This window comes from Jaculus jaculus, chromosome 1 (assembly GCF_020740685.1).
Source record: "Jaculus jaculus isolate mJacJac1 chromosome 1, mJacJac1.mat.Y.cur, whole genome shotgun sequence".
NCBI lineage: Eukaryota > Metazoa > Chordata > Mammalia > Rodentia > Dipodidae > Jaculus > Jaculus jaculus.
Genome location: NC_059102.1, coordinates 293833718 through 293851501, shown reverse-complemented (window position 1 = coordinate 293851501; position 17784 = coordinate 293833718). Strand labels below are relative to the sequence as shown.

General features: G+C 43.2%; 1 protein-coding gene across 3 annotated transcripts in view; it reads left to right on the top strand.

Annotated features, from left to right (window-relative positions):
• Positions 1–17784, top strand: part of Rgl1 (ral guanine nucleotide dissociation stimulator like 1) — a 294134-nt gene that overhangs the window by 251825 nt on the left and 24525 nt on the right. For all 3 annotated transcript variants that reach the window (XM_045146643.1, XM_004658715.2, XM_004658716.2), the window contains 6 exons: positions 441–656; positions 4500–4603; positions 7660–7744; positions 13005–13094; positions 15099–15185; positions 17016–17048. In XM_045146643.1, the coding sequence (XP_045002578.1) occupies positions 441–656; positions 4500–4603; positions 7660–7744; positions 13005–13094; positions 15099–15185; positions 17016–17048 (615 nt within the window). The remainder of the gene's footprint in view (positions 1–440; positions 657–4499; positions 4604–7659; positions 7745–13004; positions 13095–15098; positions 15186–17015; positions 17049–17784) is intronic.

Genomic DNA, 17784 nt, shown 5'->3' with positions numbered 1-17784 from the left:
CTCTCTCTCCTTTGCTTATCTCTTAATTTCTTTCTAATAGTGGGGAAACAGTGACATCTGTGCATATGACACGTACTGTCCTTCTGTGGGCCATTTTTCAGGTGGTCAGAGAACATCCATCTGCATTATAGACAAGTCTTGGTCATAAGTTTCCATGACACAGTATGGGCATGATTTTGAGGTGAAAATAGCCACCATCACTTCTTTGACCAGCAGCTCAGATCTTACTTGAGATCACACTTTACTTATATGTAAGTCAGATAAATCAAAGTGGTTTTGGCTATTTTAATTTTATTTTGGTTATTGTGTACCTTTTCTTTTGTCTTTCGCCAGCTAAGCCTATTTATTTTTTCCATTCACCAGACGTCGATTTACAGATGATGCCTGTGACATGCTGTGCCATATGAAATATCTTCATGTCAATTCCTCCTTTGTTTCAGCAACTATTCAAGAAAGTTGTGCCTCACCACTGCCTGGGATGCATTTGGTCTCAGAGGGATAAGAAGGAAAACAAACACTTGGCTCCCACGATCCGCGCCACTATCTCTCAGTTTAATACCCTCACCAAATGCGTCGTCAGCACCATCCTGGGGGGCAAAGAGCTCAAAACTCAGCAGAGAGCCAGAATCATTGAGAAGTGGATTAACATTGCTCACGTAACTGTCTTTTTAAAACTCTTCCTTGGGTGTGGTAGGTCCCGGAGGCCAGTCATCATAAATGGTTTAGCAACTTGCTTATAAGGTTCAAAGACTGCATGCACAGGCCCATTGGTTTTTGTTATTGCTGTGCCAAAATTAGAGAAAATAAAGTTGTCTTCTTAACCTTGGAAACTTCAAAACAAAGCCAAAGAAAACAAAACAAAACAAAAAGCTGATTTCCTGCTTTCTTCTTTCCACGCATGGCCCCCACAGTGCTGTTGTTTCCCTGAGGTGAGGCATCTCATCAGCACGGGTGTCTGCGCCCACGTCCAGTCAGGATAAACCCATGGCCCGAATACCCTATCTACCAGGCATCACCTCAGAATAATTAGCCATGTACTGCCCCAGCGCTTGGAAAGGTCACACACACTGCAGGTTTGGATGTCTGGTGCGTCCTCACGATCCTGAGTCCTGTTTCTAACAGACCAAGATGTCTCCCCACATCTCACATTCACCTTAGCCTTTCTGAGGCCTTACCACTTCAGACCGCAAGTCAGAAGGGAGCTAGAAGCCTACTTTCAGAATCACATTCTTGAATTACTTTTCCTCATCAGCATCTTATGTCATATGTTTTGTGAGCTCCTAATGAGCATGAGCTACAATATTACATACTTTAGGGATAGAACAGAAATGATTTTGCCCCATTGGCCAGATTTATCGAAATTACCTCAGTCTGGGCAGTAGCAGAGTTAGCAGTATAAATGCTGTGAAAGTGGAGGAGAGAAAAGTCACTTTGGAGGACAGCGATCAAGGATGCCTTCATGAATGAATTGTTGTCTCAATTTGGCTTTGAATAATAGGATTCTCCCTCCCTCCCTCCCTCCCTCCCTCCCTCCCTCCCTCCCTCCCTCCCTTCCTTATTTAAAGATTAAAGAAGGGCTGGAGACATGGCTTAGTAGTTAAACGCTTGCCTGTGAAGCCTAAGGGCCCCAGTTCGAGGGTTGATTCCCCAGGACCCATGTTAGCCAGATGCACAAGGGGGAGCATGCATCTGGAGTTCATTTGCGGTGGCTGGAGGCCCTGTTGCACCCATTCTCTCTCTCTCTGTCTCTTTCTCTGTCTCTGTGTCTGTCGCTCTCAAATAAATAAATAAAAATAAGCAAAAAAAAGATTAAAGAAACATTTTTTTCTAAACAACATCAGCAAAAAGTGATTGTGAAAAATAAATATCATATAAATATTGTATTTATCCTAGCCGCTAGACCACCATGGAAAAGTTAAATATCCTATTAATTTATGTTCTTGGCTATATGGTTAACTAAAGCCAAAACATATCTTGCTTTATGTCCTATTGGATATTTTTCATTAAGCCCCTGTCTATAGGGCACAATGTCTGTCTGTAACATTGTATTTTTTTATTAAAGAATAAGGGCATAAATTGTTCCAGAAAATTTCCCTTGTTCTGAGTCTTTAAGAGGGTTTATTACTTCATACATTTTTTTTTAGTATCTAAAAAAACTAAGTCTCTTCTAAGCTGAGCTTATTTTCTCTATAAGTAACTGTAAAAAAGTTCTGAAGGGGTGTGATATTAGCATGAGTTGTCTTTTTCAGCTTAGCATTGTAAGAAAACTTTTTTTTTTTTGCCATAAATGCCACAGTATTTACAATGCCTGAAGTGTCTCAAAAACAAATGGTGTATATGCCTCATATCATTGACTTACTTCAAAAGACCACAGCAAGAGAACACAGTGTCTCATACAACATGGTAAAAACAATGACTTTTATTACAAGTTAAATATAAATTGTACATTTATGATAGGGAAAATATAGTTTGAATACTCTAAAGTATATTCTGTATATTCTACATCCTATAATAAATATAAAATGGCCAAGAGCCTTATCCTCATGCTGTTTTTTTCCCCTAATACTGATTATGTTATGTCTCTTGAAATTACACAGGGTAACTTAATAAAATAATGAAGCTCACGGCTAGTTTCCTGCCAATATTTATTTTATTCTTCCTTCATTCGTCACAGTCAATTTCTACTGAAAATGTTTGAAAAATGTTATTAATTTTACATGCAGAAAGATATTTCTGACCGAATATGGCTGTATTTTCTTGGCCTCCATGCAACATCTTGGCTTTTACATTCCATCTTTTGGAAGATGTCTCCTTTTCAGAAAAGAGACTAGTTGTCTCTTGTATTCCTTTAAACCCTTTGCTTAAGCCTGTTACTGAATAATGTATTCCAGATGTTTATTACTACTTACATGATATATCTGTGCCTTGATTTATTGCAGGTTTCCTGATTTTCAGAACATAATTTGGGGGTTCTGAACCTTTGTTGAACCATGCTCTCATAAGTTTGAGTTCTAGCAGCATTGCAGGCTATTCTCCCTTCCTTCCTTCCTTCCTTCCTTCCTTCCTTCCTTCCTTCCTTCCTTCCTTCCTTCCTTCCTTCCTTCCTTCCCTACTTCCTTCCCTCCCTCCCTCCCTCCCTCTCTCCCTCCCTCCCTCCCTCCCTCCCTTCCTCCTTCTCTCTTCCCTCCCTCCCTCCCTCCCTCCCTCCCTCCCTCCCTCCCTCCCTCCCTCCCTCCCTCCCTCCCTCCCTCCCTTATTTCTTAATGAGGGGGGGGAATGGAAGCATTTTTAAAGCATGGGCGTAACTTTTATAAAAACACATAGGCACTTAGTCTGAAGAAAACTAGAGCTTGTTTGGCATGGTTTTCTTCAGCCAGATTTTGGCATGCTAGATTGGAGAATGCTATTCTTCCTTCATTGTCCAGATGAGCATTAATAGTGAAACGATCCTTGAAGCAATTTATATTTATGCCCCACTGCTCCAGACCTCTTGCCCCAGATGTTCTGCTACTAGGCCAAACACGCACTCAATTACAGACCGTGCCTGAGTTACATGCCCATGTGCTAGTATGAGAAGAAGCTCCCGTGCCCGAGGAAGACAAAGTGCACTCACCCATCCCCCTGTAGCCACCTTCCCCTGGCCAGCCTAGAATGGGACCCTCTTCTTGTTTTCCAACCTTGCTGTTTATTCCGCAGGGCATTGCCTCCAGGACTCCTTCTGCTCATCTTATAGGTTTGGCCTCTTATAGTGTAAATTGAAGCAGGGAGCTTCTCTCCTTAACCCAGAAAATGGCATCCGGAATGTTTCCCATTCTCCTTCAATTTTGTTTTAAAACACTGCCAAAATGAATCTTATTTTAAAAGCCCAACTTACTCTGGAAGCATTGAAGTACCAAGGTGTTTCTGAATGTTTATGATTGTGAGACAGGCCAATTTGAAACCAAATGAATGTGTATAAAAATATTCCCCCTTGGCTAAGAACACAAAAGCCAAAGTTCAACTTGTGGTGAATTTTTATTGCCAAGTTCTATACACCTCTCGGGACAAGGGTTGGTCATGAGATCTCTGATACCATCTGAACTGGCAGCAGCCGCTGCCCAGCTCCCTTGGAGTGTCTGAAGGATGCCATGATACCTTGTGTGTATTTTTAGGGCCTGTGTGTGCTTTGAGCCCAAGAAAGTTGCTTTCTCCAGCATAGCCCCTGTATATTCACCTCCGTTTGTGTTTTTACTGGGAAAGCTGGAAACTATAAAACTGTAACAACAACGCAAAAAATATATTAAAGGGAGAAAAACAAGCACACAGTGCCAAAATCTATAAAGTGTTTTGGTGACTGGGGCGGGAGGAAGGAGCCACTTTTTGATGTCCAGTATTTATACAGCTGCCTATTTAGTGGTAAGAATTCATAGCAGCTGTGATACCTCTAACACAGGAAACCACCAACTCACTGTACTATTGATATTTAAATGCATTTTCTGTCTTATTCACTCCCCATGCAGGAATGTAGGATCCTGAAGAATTTTTCCTCCTTGAGGGCCATCGTTTCTGCACTGCAGTCTAATTCTATCTATCGGTTGAAAAAGACTTGGGCAGCCGTCCCAAAGTAAGTTCCCAACCATCTGTCCCCTCTGCCTTCCTCTGGCTGGGGTGATCACTTGTTGCCTCAACAGCAGGAGTCCTTACCTTGAAAGCTCATAGTATGTGACAAGGGATACCTACTTGACATCATCTTTGTGTTCCTACCCGGAGAGGGTTTCAGATATAATCATTAATGAATGCAGGGCTGCTGCAGATGTCGCACTGCTCCTCCGAGCCATGGTCATGAGCTCTGGGGATGACTTGAAGGATGTGCCTGGAGCTTGAGGGATAAGATTCTGTGAGTGAGGAACTTAGAGCAGCTTCTTATGACTTCTAGTTCTTCTGCCTTGTTCCAAAGCCCCTTGAAGGATAACATATGTTCCCAGGACACGATTCTAGACATTCAGGAGACTGTTTGTCCACTTCTGTTTAGCACAGTAAAAGCTATCCTAGTGAGGCCAATAGGTCCTCCCTAGGCATCTGCCTGACATCATTAATTGGCCACATTCTCTACTGTTCTTCCCCATATTTCTTGATATAATCTTTGGTGTCATTGACAGTGTGGATTGTTAGTGGATCAGAGAACTTTCTGCACAGGAGGGAATGTTGGAGAGGGGCAGTTGGCTCCCACATCAGTTTAGATTTAGACCATAGCCTTGTACCATGGGTACCAGTCAAGGTAGCTACATCTGAGCCTCCCCAAGTTGGAACAAGTCAAGATGTCTGGCTGTGTCAGGAAAAGTGTGCAAACTGCCTGGTCTGTCCTGCACACAACACAGTTGGTGTGGGCTAGGAAGTAAACCACAGGGCTCTCACCCTGGCTCTGTGCTCAGAATAGAAGGTCGGGTACTTGGTTTCATGAATTTGGCCAGAGCTGATGAAGCCCCAAGGGACTGATACTGTTCAACCTTGCAAGAGACCTATGTCTGTGAGCTAGAGTTTCTCACGTGTGTGCTGGGAAGTGGGTGCCAGAAGACCTGAGCTTTCTGATGAGCTGACTCTCTCATTCAGGAGATACTCCACTTGGGAAAAGTTACATTATTTATTAGATGATTCCTTGATGCTTAAAAAAAGGGAAAAAGTTTTTTAAAAAGAAAGAATTCAAGTGAATGATCTTAATACTTCATTTTTTAGGGCCACAGAAACCACAACCACTTAGACTCCAAAGCCAGGCTTTTGTCTGTGACACCATTATCTGTCAGGACAAAAGCTGGTGGACCAATGCAACTTTCTCGACTACAACTCTTCTCGTCTTTTCCCTTGTTCTTTATTTTTTCTCCTCTTCATTATTTTCAATAATGCATGTGACTCTTGTGAAAGAGATTTATTTTCCTCTGCACATCTCATATATTTAAATTAAATCATTAGATTGCAGTCCCTGTTGAAGCACAACGGGAAAGTCAAAAGTCTACAGCATGTCTATCCTTCCACCCTTCCACCACCTTCTCTTCCCCACATTGCTGTCCCCACCCTGCTTTGAAAAGGTCAGATGTTAAAATGTAGCCTTGTCTCATTTCAGTGAAAGGTGATCATTTCTTTCTTTGGCTTAACTGTTAGGACACTATGGAAAGTCACCCAGCTAGCCCAAGAGTCCTTTCACAGCAAATTTAAAGCTTAAAATAAAAGTTTTAAAAAGTGCATTTTTTTTTAGTCTCTTCAGTTGCCATCTGAGAGGGTCCATTCTTCTAGCTCATTATTTGCCTACTTTCCCAAATCACACAAACAGAAAATTCTCAAGGCTGACTTCAGTTCTGCATGTCTGGTTTATTTTTTGGCTGCTTGGTTTATGTTTGAACAGGGATGCTTTAGAATGACACGGTTCCTTAGGGAAGAACTTTCTGTGACAGCCTCTGGTGTTCTCCATTGCTAAATTCGATGGACAGAGGCAAGAGAAATTGTTTGATTGTCACTGTCCTTATAATTATTTACATTTCTAACTGTCAGTAGACAGATGCTACATACTTATTTTTTTTTAATTTTGGTCCATCTATAATTAAGTTGTTAATTATTTTCCCCCAAATATAAATCACTTTCCTAGTTTACTGTGTTATACAAATAATGGTACACTCATCAGAATGCAAGTAAGCACTTTTGATGGTAATGCAAATGCTGTGTGCATAGGGGGGCGGCACCCAATCATTATTTGCTTTCAGAATCTTATGTCCAGTGGCCCTAGAAGGGTACAGACAGCGAAGCAGGAGGCTCATGGGCTGTGATGCACCGGGGAGGGGCAAGGACAGCCCAGGTGCTTCACATACGCCGTTCTGCTCTCCTGCACTGCCATCCTATCTGGAAGCAGCAACTTTCCATTGCACAGACCAAAAAAGAGCAGACCAGAAAAATCAAGCAACTTGTTCAAGAGCACTCAGGAAATAAACGGGAGATGAGAGATTTGAACCCACCCACATGGCCCTGGTCCTGCCAGTCCTCTCTGACTTGGAGAATAAGAACATTGGCCCACGATGTAGACATTTTGGCTTTGGCTCTGGCTCTGCAGCTGTCTGCAGTTACTAGTGAAAAGTTGGGCAACCTCCTGGCCATGGCGTATTTTTCTCTAAAATTAGTTGTCTGTACAATCCACTTCTATTGGTCTCTGGGTATATTGCTAGGAGAGATTTTTATTTTTAATTTATTTGAGAGAAAGCAAGGGGGTGGGGCAGAGAGAATGGATGTGCCAGAGCCTTTTGCTACTGCCAGTGTGCTCAAGATACATGTGCCACATGTGCATCTGGCTTTATGTGTGTACTAGGGAATCAAACCAGTGTTTGCAAGTGTCTAACCACTGAACTCTCTCTCTCTAGCCCTATGATCAAAGTTGTATTTTTTTTCACGTAAGAGAACATTTCCCAGTTGAATACCATTGAACTATCATGTTAGAAAGTATTCCTAACATTCAGGTAGCCGTGTTTAATCTAAGCTACCTGCATAAGGAAAATCTGTAGCTCCATCTATGTTCATTTTACCCACAATCCTGAGATCAGAGCAGTCTTTCATAGCCGTAGATCGATACTGAGGACAACTGGAATGAAGTTGTCAGGTGTTCATGGGCTCCTTGTTAATATTTTATTGATCTCTTCATAGGGACAGAATGCTGATGTTTGAAGAACTTTCAGATATCTTCTCTGACCATAATAACCATCTGACTAGCCGGGAACTGCTCATGAAGGTGAGGCCCTTGAGGAGGGACTGGGGAAGCTTTGTTGATGGCTCTGGGGTCTCTACAAGGGAAGAGTAGCCCAGGAGCTTCCTTCAGTCTCCTGAGGAAGCAAAGCTTTTGTTCTTATACATACTCTAAGAGACTTTGCACTGAGAAAATTCAAAGTCAAGTTAATTTTTCTCCTTCTACCGTACTTAGCTCTCCAATTATATAACCAGGTTGCAAAACTTAGGTTCGTAAATGTATCAATTAAAGAATGAAGATACACATTACTAGTAGTTGGGTATATGAAAGGCCTGGAATATTCCTTCTTAGCAAAACATCTCCTAGAGTGACAGAGGCCATTCTGCAATTCCATATTATTTGGACCAAATTGAACAATCTTTTCCAGTGAGCAGTGTTTAGTGAGCACCGCATGAGTGGTGACTTCTGGATTGCGTGCCAGGCAAAGGTAGTGCCTCCCTCTTCTTCAGAAGTGTCTAATACTTGTAAGGCATTGAGCCTGTCTTTACAAATATGAAGAGGGTAACACGGGCCCTGCTGTAACAGCTCACCTACAGTTAATGGCTAGAGATGCTGAGTAATAAGTAGTCAAATAAAGATAAGTAATATCATTAACAATCATTAGGGGAACTGACAGGGCAGATGCTATCTTCATGGACTCTGTACAAAGTCGTTTTATCACCCTTATTTTGTATTTGTGGGTGGCCAAGACCTGAAACAAGAAATAACAGCCCTAAGGCACACATCTGATAGGCGATATAGCATAAATGGGAATCCAACTTAGTAAGACTTAAAAACCTATGCTTTGGGGCTGGAGAGAGGGCTTAGAGGTTAAGGCGTTTGCCTGCAGAGCCAAAGGATCCCAGCTCGATTCTCCAGGACCCATGTAAGCCAGATGCACAAGGGGGCGCATGCATCTAGAGTTCGTTTGCAGTGGCTGGAGGTCCTGGCATGCCCATTCTCTCTTTTTCTGCCTCTTTCTCTCAAATAAATAAATAATATATATGTATATAGTTTTAAAAACCTATGCTTTTATTACTTGGGCATAAAACAATTTCTTCTGGTCTCTTGGGAGTAGAGGTCACTTTAGATGAGGCATAGACAGCTCAGTAATTCATCAGGTTCTGATTGTATACCCATTATGCACTAATTGGATAGACAGTCTTATGGATGGGACTGTAGTCTCAACAGGGAGGTGGAAAAAAGGCAGTTATTAAGTAATGCAGTGCATACTGCCACAAGGGAAGCTGTGGACTGCGCAGTTAGAGAGGTGTGGGTCTTGTCCTTAGGCTCCTTCATTGTAAATTGGAGACAGTCATAGTAATGGTTCTGTTGACCTAAGTGAATTGGTTCGAAGCTTGAGTATAGTAAAATGTGTGACAGCGCCATGCAGGTGTAAGTTATGGCTACTATGTGGTAAGCTATTAACAACTGAAAATGAATAAAACATCAGCTGTATGTTTGGCTCAGGGAGGGTGTTTGGAGTGGGAATAAAAGTCAAGTGGAGGTGGGGATATGGAGCAAGTCATCCTGTTGATAACTCTTATCAGACTTAAAACCCCTAATGTCGTGGGCTGGTCAGCGTTGTGAAGGCATGTGTTATAGCTTTCTCCTCTAACCTTTTAAGTCCTACCCATCCTTCCTGCTTCAGTGTGGAGTCTTGTCTGAATATGTTCCTTGATACCCTCAGGAGGAGTCTGATTATAGCCTCCCAGGGTGTTCTAGGAGAGGCCCCTCATTCCTCTGCACAACACTTCTACATTCTATGTTGGAATTTTCTGTAGACTTACCCTGCTAATGGGTCTGCTGGCATCTTACAGGCAGGGACTAGATGCATGTTTTTTCAATTTTCCTTCTCTAATGCCTAATGCAGTGGCTACCATGTATGTGTTCAGAACCTATTGTTTGCATGAATTCATGGGTTTATCCTTCATATGACTTTAAAAGTTTTCCTGCTCTTGATCCTTCCTTGGAGAAGCAGGGCAGTTCATGCTGATGTCTGATTTTGGATTTGAACTGCTGGATTAACTGCACACCAAACAATGATGGCTGAGATTATGTTACTCCTTGCTTCACATCCCTCTGGATTTGTTGACTTTAAATGGAAACCCACCTGGCTGGAAGGAGCTATTGTAGTGTCCCTGTCTGTAATACTCAGCTAGACTAACTGGAGCCACACATTCAAATCCCAGTGGTCTTGAGTCATCTTCCCCTAAGGTAGATAAATTGGATACTGTGCAGCTCATGGCCTGGTGACAGTCTTCTGGCTGAAACCTTAGAAGGAAAGCTATATCTAGACATTAAAGATCCCATAAACCTTTCTTAAATGGAGACGTTCACCTCAGTGCTCTAAGTTAAATGGCATATAAGGCTCAGATACTAATGAAATGAAAAACTTGGCTATGAATTCATGTGGCCTGTGCATTGTCATGAATGATAGTGGAATGCTTGTGGGCAGACTACATGTATATGTAGGTCCTTTCCCATTATCTTTGTTGATCATTATTCATGCGAAGTGTGTAATTCTGGGTGTAAATTCTCAGCACAGTTGTAAATAATGAGATCAGGGGACTTAGGTTCTCAAAAGAACCACCAAGTAAAACTACTGGGCTCTGTTCCTAACATGCTACTCCTAGACTCATACTGATTTATAGCTGGGTAACTGTAGTTTAAAATGACCTACCTCCTACTTCTGGGTGAATGCAGCATGCCACTTCTCTAATACTGTGCCCCAGACAACGTAGTAATTAGCAAACATCTGTGGTTTTGCTTCTAACTGTTGGGAAAAAATGGCTTTATTTGTTTAAGCTATTATACTTCCTACATATAATCTTATGATTTTTGAGACTTAGATAATTCCGAGCAGTTGAAATTTAGAACATACAGATTTCAAAGCAATGGACAAGCAGAATATCACCAAATCTTGGTTCCTGTGACGCCTGGTGAGAATTTGTCCCGGTTGAATTCATATAAACAGCTCCTGGAAAGCCCCAGAAATCCATTGCTGGTGGGGATACATGTTAGAGGTGCTCCAACACAGGGGAACATCCGCTGAAGCAGAAAGCTGTGAGAACCTAGAGGGCTGTTCAAATGCTCACCTCCTGGATTCTGAGCTAGAGCTTAACCAGTGCCTAGTAGACAAAGGCTTCAGGTCTCTCAGAGGCCGGAAACAGTATGGATGGGGAGGCTGGATTGCGCTAAAGATGCAGATGAAGAGAGAGTGAGACTCGGAGGAAAATCTCATACTAGAAGGGTTCGAGGAGAGGGAGTGGAAGTGGGGCTGGGTGGCTGGAGGCACAGGGACAAATTTGAAACTCTGCCAAACATAGGTGATTAAATTAAAGTTCATGAATTTGGATAGCATGTCCAGCACTGTGAGCGAGATGACTGGGAGAGGAAAGGAGTCATTGAGAGAGTCAGTGTGAGCAGCAGTAGAGGCTGAGGGAGAGGCCCAGAATGCTGCCACCACAGCCAGAAGCCTGTGAAAAGTGTCAAGAAGGCTCAAGGGTTTGGCTCTGTGGGATGGCATGTCAGGGACTATAGGCGAAGGGGAAAAAAAATGAAACGAGTGGATATGACAAATCCATGGGTTTTCAGTTGATATCCCATTTGGAATAGCTGGCACCAATCTCTCTCTGTCTTTACCAGGGTCCTACTGTGTAGCTAAGGCTGGCCTTAAATTCTCTGGGTATCCGAGGCTGGCCTTGGATCCTCCTGCGTCAGCTGCTGAAGTACTGGGGTTACAGGCAGGCGTCGTGCCTGGTTTACTGGTCAGCCTGCTGCCAGCGACGCAGGCTCATCCTCGTGAAAGTGCCAAGTCATGAGTTCAACAAACCCGCTCAGTTCTCGTGCCATGCCTTCTTATCTCCTGCTAGTGAGGAGAGGACCTCAGCACTCACTTAGATCTCTTTTGCTTCTCTTGCTCTGTGATTCTTAGGAGGGTTTAACTTTTCAGAAGTCTCTTGTAAGAATTTTAGATATGTCTGCCATAATTTCCGCGCACTTTTCCTCTGCCCATGGTTGAAAGCTTTAGGAGCCACAGGGACTTACACACTAGAAAGAGGTTGGGAGCGAGCGGGCTGCGTTTGTGTTCATGCCAGACAGAATTGACTGCTCACTCCAAGCCAAGTCCAAGGTGGATTTGGGAGCGTCCACTATCACCTAGTGCAGGAAGTGGCTCATATCAGATTTCTACCATGTGTCCCCAGAAAAAACTGTGTGGCATGTCATTCAATGGTAGTTTTCCCTATTATCATGGATTTTGTCCCCAGAAGCATTCTGGGACAGCATTAAAATTGATTAATGATATATTTATGCCTTGCCACCATCAGCAAGGCTGTGTTACCGAGAAAGACTCCTCTTGCAATCCTTTGGTAAGGTCACATGCTAAGGTAATGTAATAAACCCAGGGAAAACTGAGGAAGGAAAAACCAATATAGAGGTTATACCCTACTGAGTTGTGAAATTCGCCTCCCATTCATGCAGTTCCTGGAAAATGAGAACTTAACAAGACCCCGAAACCACAAAGCTGACACACTTTATGTTCAGTCAGCAAACTCACGGCTGGTCCTTATGGAGAAGAGTTTGTTGTTACTGTCAACAAGCAGAGAAAAGGAGCGGCCATCTGACCTCAGGCCTCAGGAGGAAAGATGGTCTGTAAGAGGTCCAGACCTGGGAGGTGTCATCGGAGGTCTGAGAAGGGCACGGGGAGGGGGGGAGGGTGTCTGTAGATGTCTAGCACTCATGCCTTGGGGCTACACCATAACTCTGGACTTCTCAGAAAACTGCCAGTACAAAAGTTCCATTTAGCTAAGAAACCCCACAGAGTTAGTCTCTTCTCTCTCACAAAATGCAGCCATGTTCATTTAAGGCCAGGGTCAAGAAATCACAAGATGAAAGGGGAAGAGAGCTTCACTTCCAGGACATAAAACTACCTTGAGTGAAAGTTGGGGTGCGTAGGAATGTCTACCATTCTGTGAGTTACCTGCCTTGTAGTAAAGTGACTTTGCAGCTGAATCAGACACTCTTTCTCCAGGGTGGGGAGAAGAGCAAGAGAATTCGGGACCACCAGGCCCCCTGCAGCGAGGCTACTTTGTAGCAAAGCCTCCCCCCCCGCCCCCAGGTCCTTGCATGAGGCAACTCAGAACCTCTGCATGCTCTTCACTTTCGAGGCACTCAGAGACTCCTGCCAAGGCTGTGTTCTAGGAACCCCCATTTCTTTGTCTCCACAATGATCTCCTCCATCTCTCTCTTTTATGTCTTACAGGAAGGAACCTCAAAATTTGCAAACTTGGACAGCAGTGTGAAAGAAAACCAGAAGCGAACTCAGAGGCGGCTCCAGCTTCAGAAGGACATGGTATGTCCAGCCCGCTCCTCCCCAGGACTCCGCGGGAGAGCAGCGCCTCGCAGACACACGGGGCAGCGCCCCCGCCCTCGGGAAAGGGCTCTCCCATTCTTCGCCTCATTTGCTCTTAGCAGCTTGGGAGGTCTTTAGGAAAAGTGTTAATCTCATTTGATCTGGTAAGGAATGAGCGTGGAGAGTTGCAAATGATGCTTTCTGAAGCTTTAATTTATTTATTTATCCATTCATCCCGATAATGATGATGATGATGGTGGTGATGGTGGTGGTGGTGGTGATGATGATAAGGGAAAGCTGCAGCAGGTATGTCTCTGCTTCCACCTTGGCCTAGAAGTGTCCTGGGTTCCTTCTGTACCACAACTTCTGGCACACAGTGACCAAAGAGAGACATTATCTCCTGCTAGGAGGACTTGGTCCTTGAGCTCAAACATCATTTCCTTTGATCCAACCTTCTAGGTCTCACTCAGCACTCTTTATTAATCCCTGAGACTCAACGCATCTCCTGAAGGCTGAAAGATAGTTATCATCTTAGTTGTATCTTTTAAACTCCCAACTGTTAGCCTCAAGAGATCTCTGTCCCTCTTAGGAAAGCTGGAGATAAGTTAGAAATGTTTTTGAATATCAGAACTCTTCTGTAGCATGAAGCTTTTAAAGCTCACAGTGTTTCCAAATTTTTTTGGTTGTTCAAAGACAAGTGAAAAATAGCTGTTACCAAAGAGCGAGAGTGGAGAATTTTTTTTTTTTTAGTTCAGGATGAGACCTTGTACAACAGTGGGGAAGGACAAACTACAGCTGACAGTGAGTTTCTGAGAGTTACAGTCCTACATGGTGTGAACTGGCTGAGAAAGCAGCCATCCTTGGCACCAAACAGCCTGGCCTTGCCCTGGTTCAGACCTCATGTTTCTGCCAGCATTTCTGTGAATACCTTCGCATGGAGGTGAAGGTATCATGGGCTCCCTTTTTATTTTCCATGCAGAATGACTAGGCCTTGAAGTCTTACAATGAATGGAGATGGTTTCAAGGGGGGATTGGCACAAAGAACATAGACCTGTGGTTGTATGTTGATGTACTAGCAACGGAGAACACTGACAACCACAAAATTTGTGTAAAAGCTTCAGCTGTTTCTCCTGTTATGAATGTCTTCTCTAACCATGGGGCACCTTTCAGTACTAAGAGATTGACACTGGCACGATACTATCAGCCACCACCCAGATTTTATTTGGATTTCATCAGTTTTTCATTCGTCCACTTAGTTGTCATTTCTTCCCAGTCACTTCTGGTCTGTGACAGCTTCTCAGTTTTCCTGTGTAACGTGACTTTGACAGCTGTCAGGAACCCTGTCCAGGGATGCTGTCAAATGCCCCACAGTCTGGTTCTGTTTTTGCTTTTTTAGTGACTAGACTGAGGTTATACCTGTTTGGAAAGAATTTTGTAGAGGTGAAACTCTTCTTGTCACAACTTATCGGGAAGTTGAACAGCACATAGGTGTGCCACTGATGATGTTGACCTTCGTCATTTGACTAGAGTTTGTTTGGTTTTCCCCTTTAAAGTTACTCTTTTCTTTCTTCTGTTCTTTGAAATATAATCAGTAGTAGTGGAACCCTACAGTCTCGGTGCCGCAGACTCCTCCTCTACTGTGCCCCGCCTAGTCCACTCCTACCAGTGCTGAGGCCCTTGCTATCCAGAACATTCCAAAGTGCTGGAAGCATCCACACAATGGAAGAGAATGGACAACTCATTAACCTGAACCTAAGCACAGTGTGAACCCCACTGTGAACACACTTGAATGTGTGTCTCTTGGCTTGAGGCTTGCTTTTCATGACTAAAAGTTTGACATTAGGTCACAGAGCTCTTGTCCTATTTGTATAGGGTTTTGTAAACAATTCAGTCTTGGAGGTAACACTAATAGCTCCAAAATTGGCCCTTGGGTGTGTTCACTTTCTCTAGTAAGAGCTTACTAAAACCTTACTTGTCAACAACTTTGCTGTGATTTCTCCTCAGGGTGTGATGCAGGGAACCGTTCCCTACCTGGGCACCTTCCTGACTGACCTCACCATGCTGGACACTGCTCTTCAGGACTACATCGAGGTGGGTCCTCTGTGGGTGGTGTACCTGGGCCTACAACCTTCTCTTTGGATACAGGAAAAATAAGTTGATTTCTATTAAAAACCCATTATGCAGATGGCATTTGGCTGGGTGATAGGAAGAATTCTAAGAGTAACACTAAAAGAAAATTTCAGAAGTGGCTCAGAAGCCCCTGAGTGGCAGCAGTGGGAGGCAGAGTGAATTGAACAGAAGTGCAGTGACAGAAGATCACGTGTGGAGCTGGGAGGATGGCTGAGTGGTCGAACATGCTTGCTTACAAAGCCTGCCAGCCTGGATTTAATTCCCCAGTAACCACATAAAGCCAGATGCCAACATGGCACATGTGTATGGAGTTTGCTTACAGTGGCAAGAAACCCTTACATTGCCCATTGTAAGGAAAGTATAAGAGAAAAGCAAAAGAGAGCACTGGACTTGATCTCTGTAGACAGACTGTTTATTGAGAGAAACAGTGAGGGGCAGCAGCTTTTCCACGGGATGAAGGCTAAAGCACTGAGCCAGGCTGGGGTTCAGACTTAGGAGGAGGATCCTAAGGAAAATGAACTGAACCAGGTGCAGGTCCGAGGGAAATAGATAAGGAACTATAAGTTATTGGTGTCCTTGCTCAGAATAAGCTTTTTTGAACAAAATTGTCTAGGGAGGGTACCGCAGATGGTTTCTGTTCCTTCGTGGCTTTGTGACTTCAGGGAAGTTTATCAATCTGGGGAGTTGTCGGGCTTCTCAGGGCTGAACACCTCTGCTGCTGCTTTGTGCCCTTCTGGTCTTAGGGATAGTCATTAACTCTTTAGTTCCCTCTAGTTTTCAGGGAAAGCTATTAACCCTTCACTATTCTCTCACTCTCTCTCTCTCAAATAAGTAAATATAATTTTTAAAGGATCATGTGTCATAGTTTTATATAAAGGGATGCGATTTAAGGGCCTTTTGAAGTATTTATTTACTGTCTTTCTTTTAGAATGGGAAAAGACGTGAAACTTACTCAACACCAACTTGTTACTAACAGTACTAAAATACTAAATGAAAAGAGACTTGATATTTGAAAAGAGCTTTAAAGATTGCTTGTAGACTTGCCTCATATGCTGAAGGCTCTGGGTTCATTCCTCAGCAATGCAAAAGCACCCCAAGACCCAGCAGGCAGACTTGTGAATTGGTGGTTTCCATATGCAGCCAGGCTGCTTGCACTGTACTGCAAGTAGAAGAGAAGCCGTTGGGCTCCAAGCTCGATGTCAGTGTCGCACTTGCTGGGCTCTGTGACTCTTCACATCCCTTTCTCAGCTCCTCTCAGGAGGCCCCCATCAGTGTGAAGGAGTTTCCGGGACTGAGTAAAGACTGAGGATTCTGGGGATAGGGACTCTACAGATGCGGAATTGAAACTTAGTTTTTCTTGATGCTATGGAGAAGCAACTTCCTTTTTGAGAAAACACTGACAATTTAGTTTCCAGAACGAGTCATGACCATCTGTTTTTGTTGATATTGGTCAAGGGAAAAATGTAATGGAAGATTTATTCAAGGTTTTGTCCTTATTGGCTTTGCAAATGTATTTGGATTCTGACTTGTAGTTCTTTACCATCTCATTCTTTATATTTCAGTTGGTTTCAGGCTTCTTAAGCAAAGATGGTTGCCTATCCTATCCTATTATAAATAATAATAATACATTTCTGTTCAAAGCAAAAGATAATTTATTTCTCCACAGTGGCCATACTTCTAGAGTCATTAATAATTATGACTTTATCTTCCCTCTGATCTATTTTAGTATGACCTAGAGCAGCCTCGGGCTGACATTGGTTAGGTTGTTGATGTTTTTTCTATTTATTTCAGGGTGGACTGATAAACTTTGAGAAAAGGAGAAGGGTAAGTAGAAGTTGGCTGCAGTTTTCCATTCTATTTCATCTGAGCATGAAAAACTGAAAGAAGTAGAAACAATGGTTTTTCTTTATTGTTGTTTGTTTGTTTTTTCAAGGTAGGGTCTTGCTAGCCCAGGGTGACCTAGAATTCACTCTATAGTCTCAGAGTGGCCTTGCGGTCACGGCAGTCCTCGTACCTCTGCCTCCCCAGTGCTGGGATTAAAGGTGTGCACCACCACGCCTGGCTTGTTTTTGTATAGGCAGGGAAAAAGGAATGAACATTTAGATATTTATTATATGCCATTGTATTTGGCAGGTTCCTATACACTTGTTCCCAGAAGCCTGGTAAGGTCAGATTTCTCATTTTCATTTTAGAGGTGAGGAAGCCAGGATTGAAGAGATTAAGGAACTGGGTCAGAGTTTTCTGGTGATTATCAGGTTCGAATTTTGTCCTGCTGCAAAGCCCATTAAAAATTAAAGGTAGAGCTGGCGGTGTAGCTCAGAGGCAGAGCATTTGCCCAGCAAGTGTGGCACCCTGAGCTCAAGGCCCTGTCCTGAAAGAAAGGCACACAGAAAGGAGGAGAAAAAGAAAGAAGAGAGCCAAGAGTAATTTCCTCTACTCCCTCCTCAGGTTTACCCTATAGTTAATAGCAATAGCCATGTTTTATATAGTTGAAAATTACTGAGAGTAGATTTGAAGTGTTCTCCATACATGTAAGTATGTGAAGTTATTCATATATCAA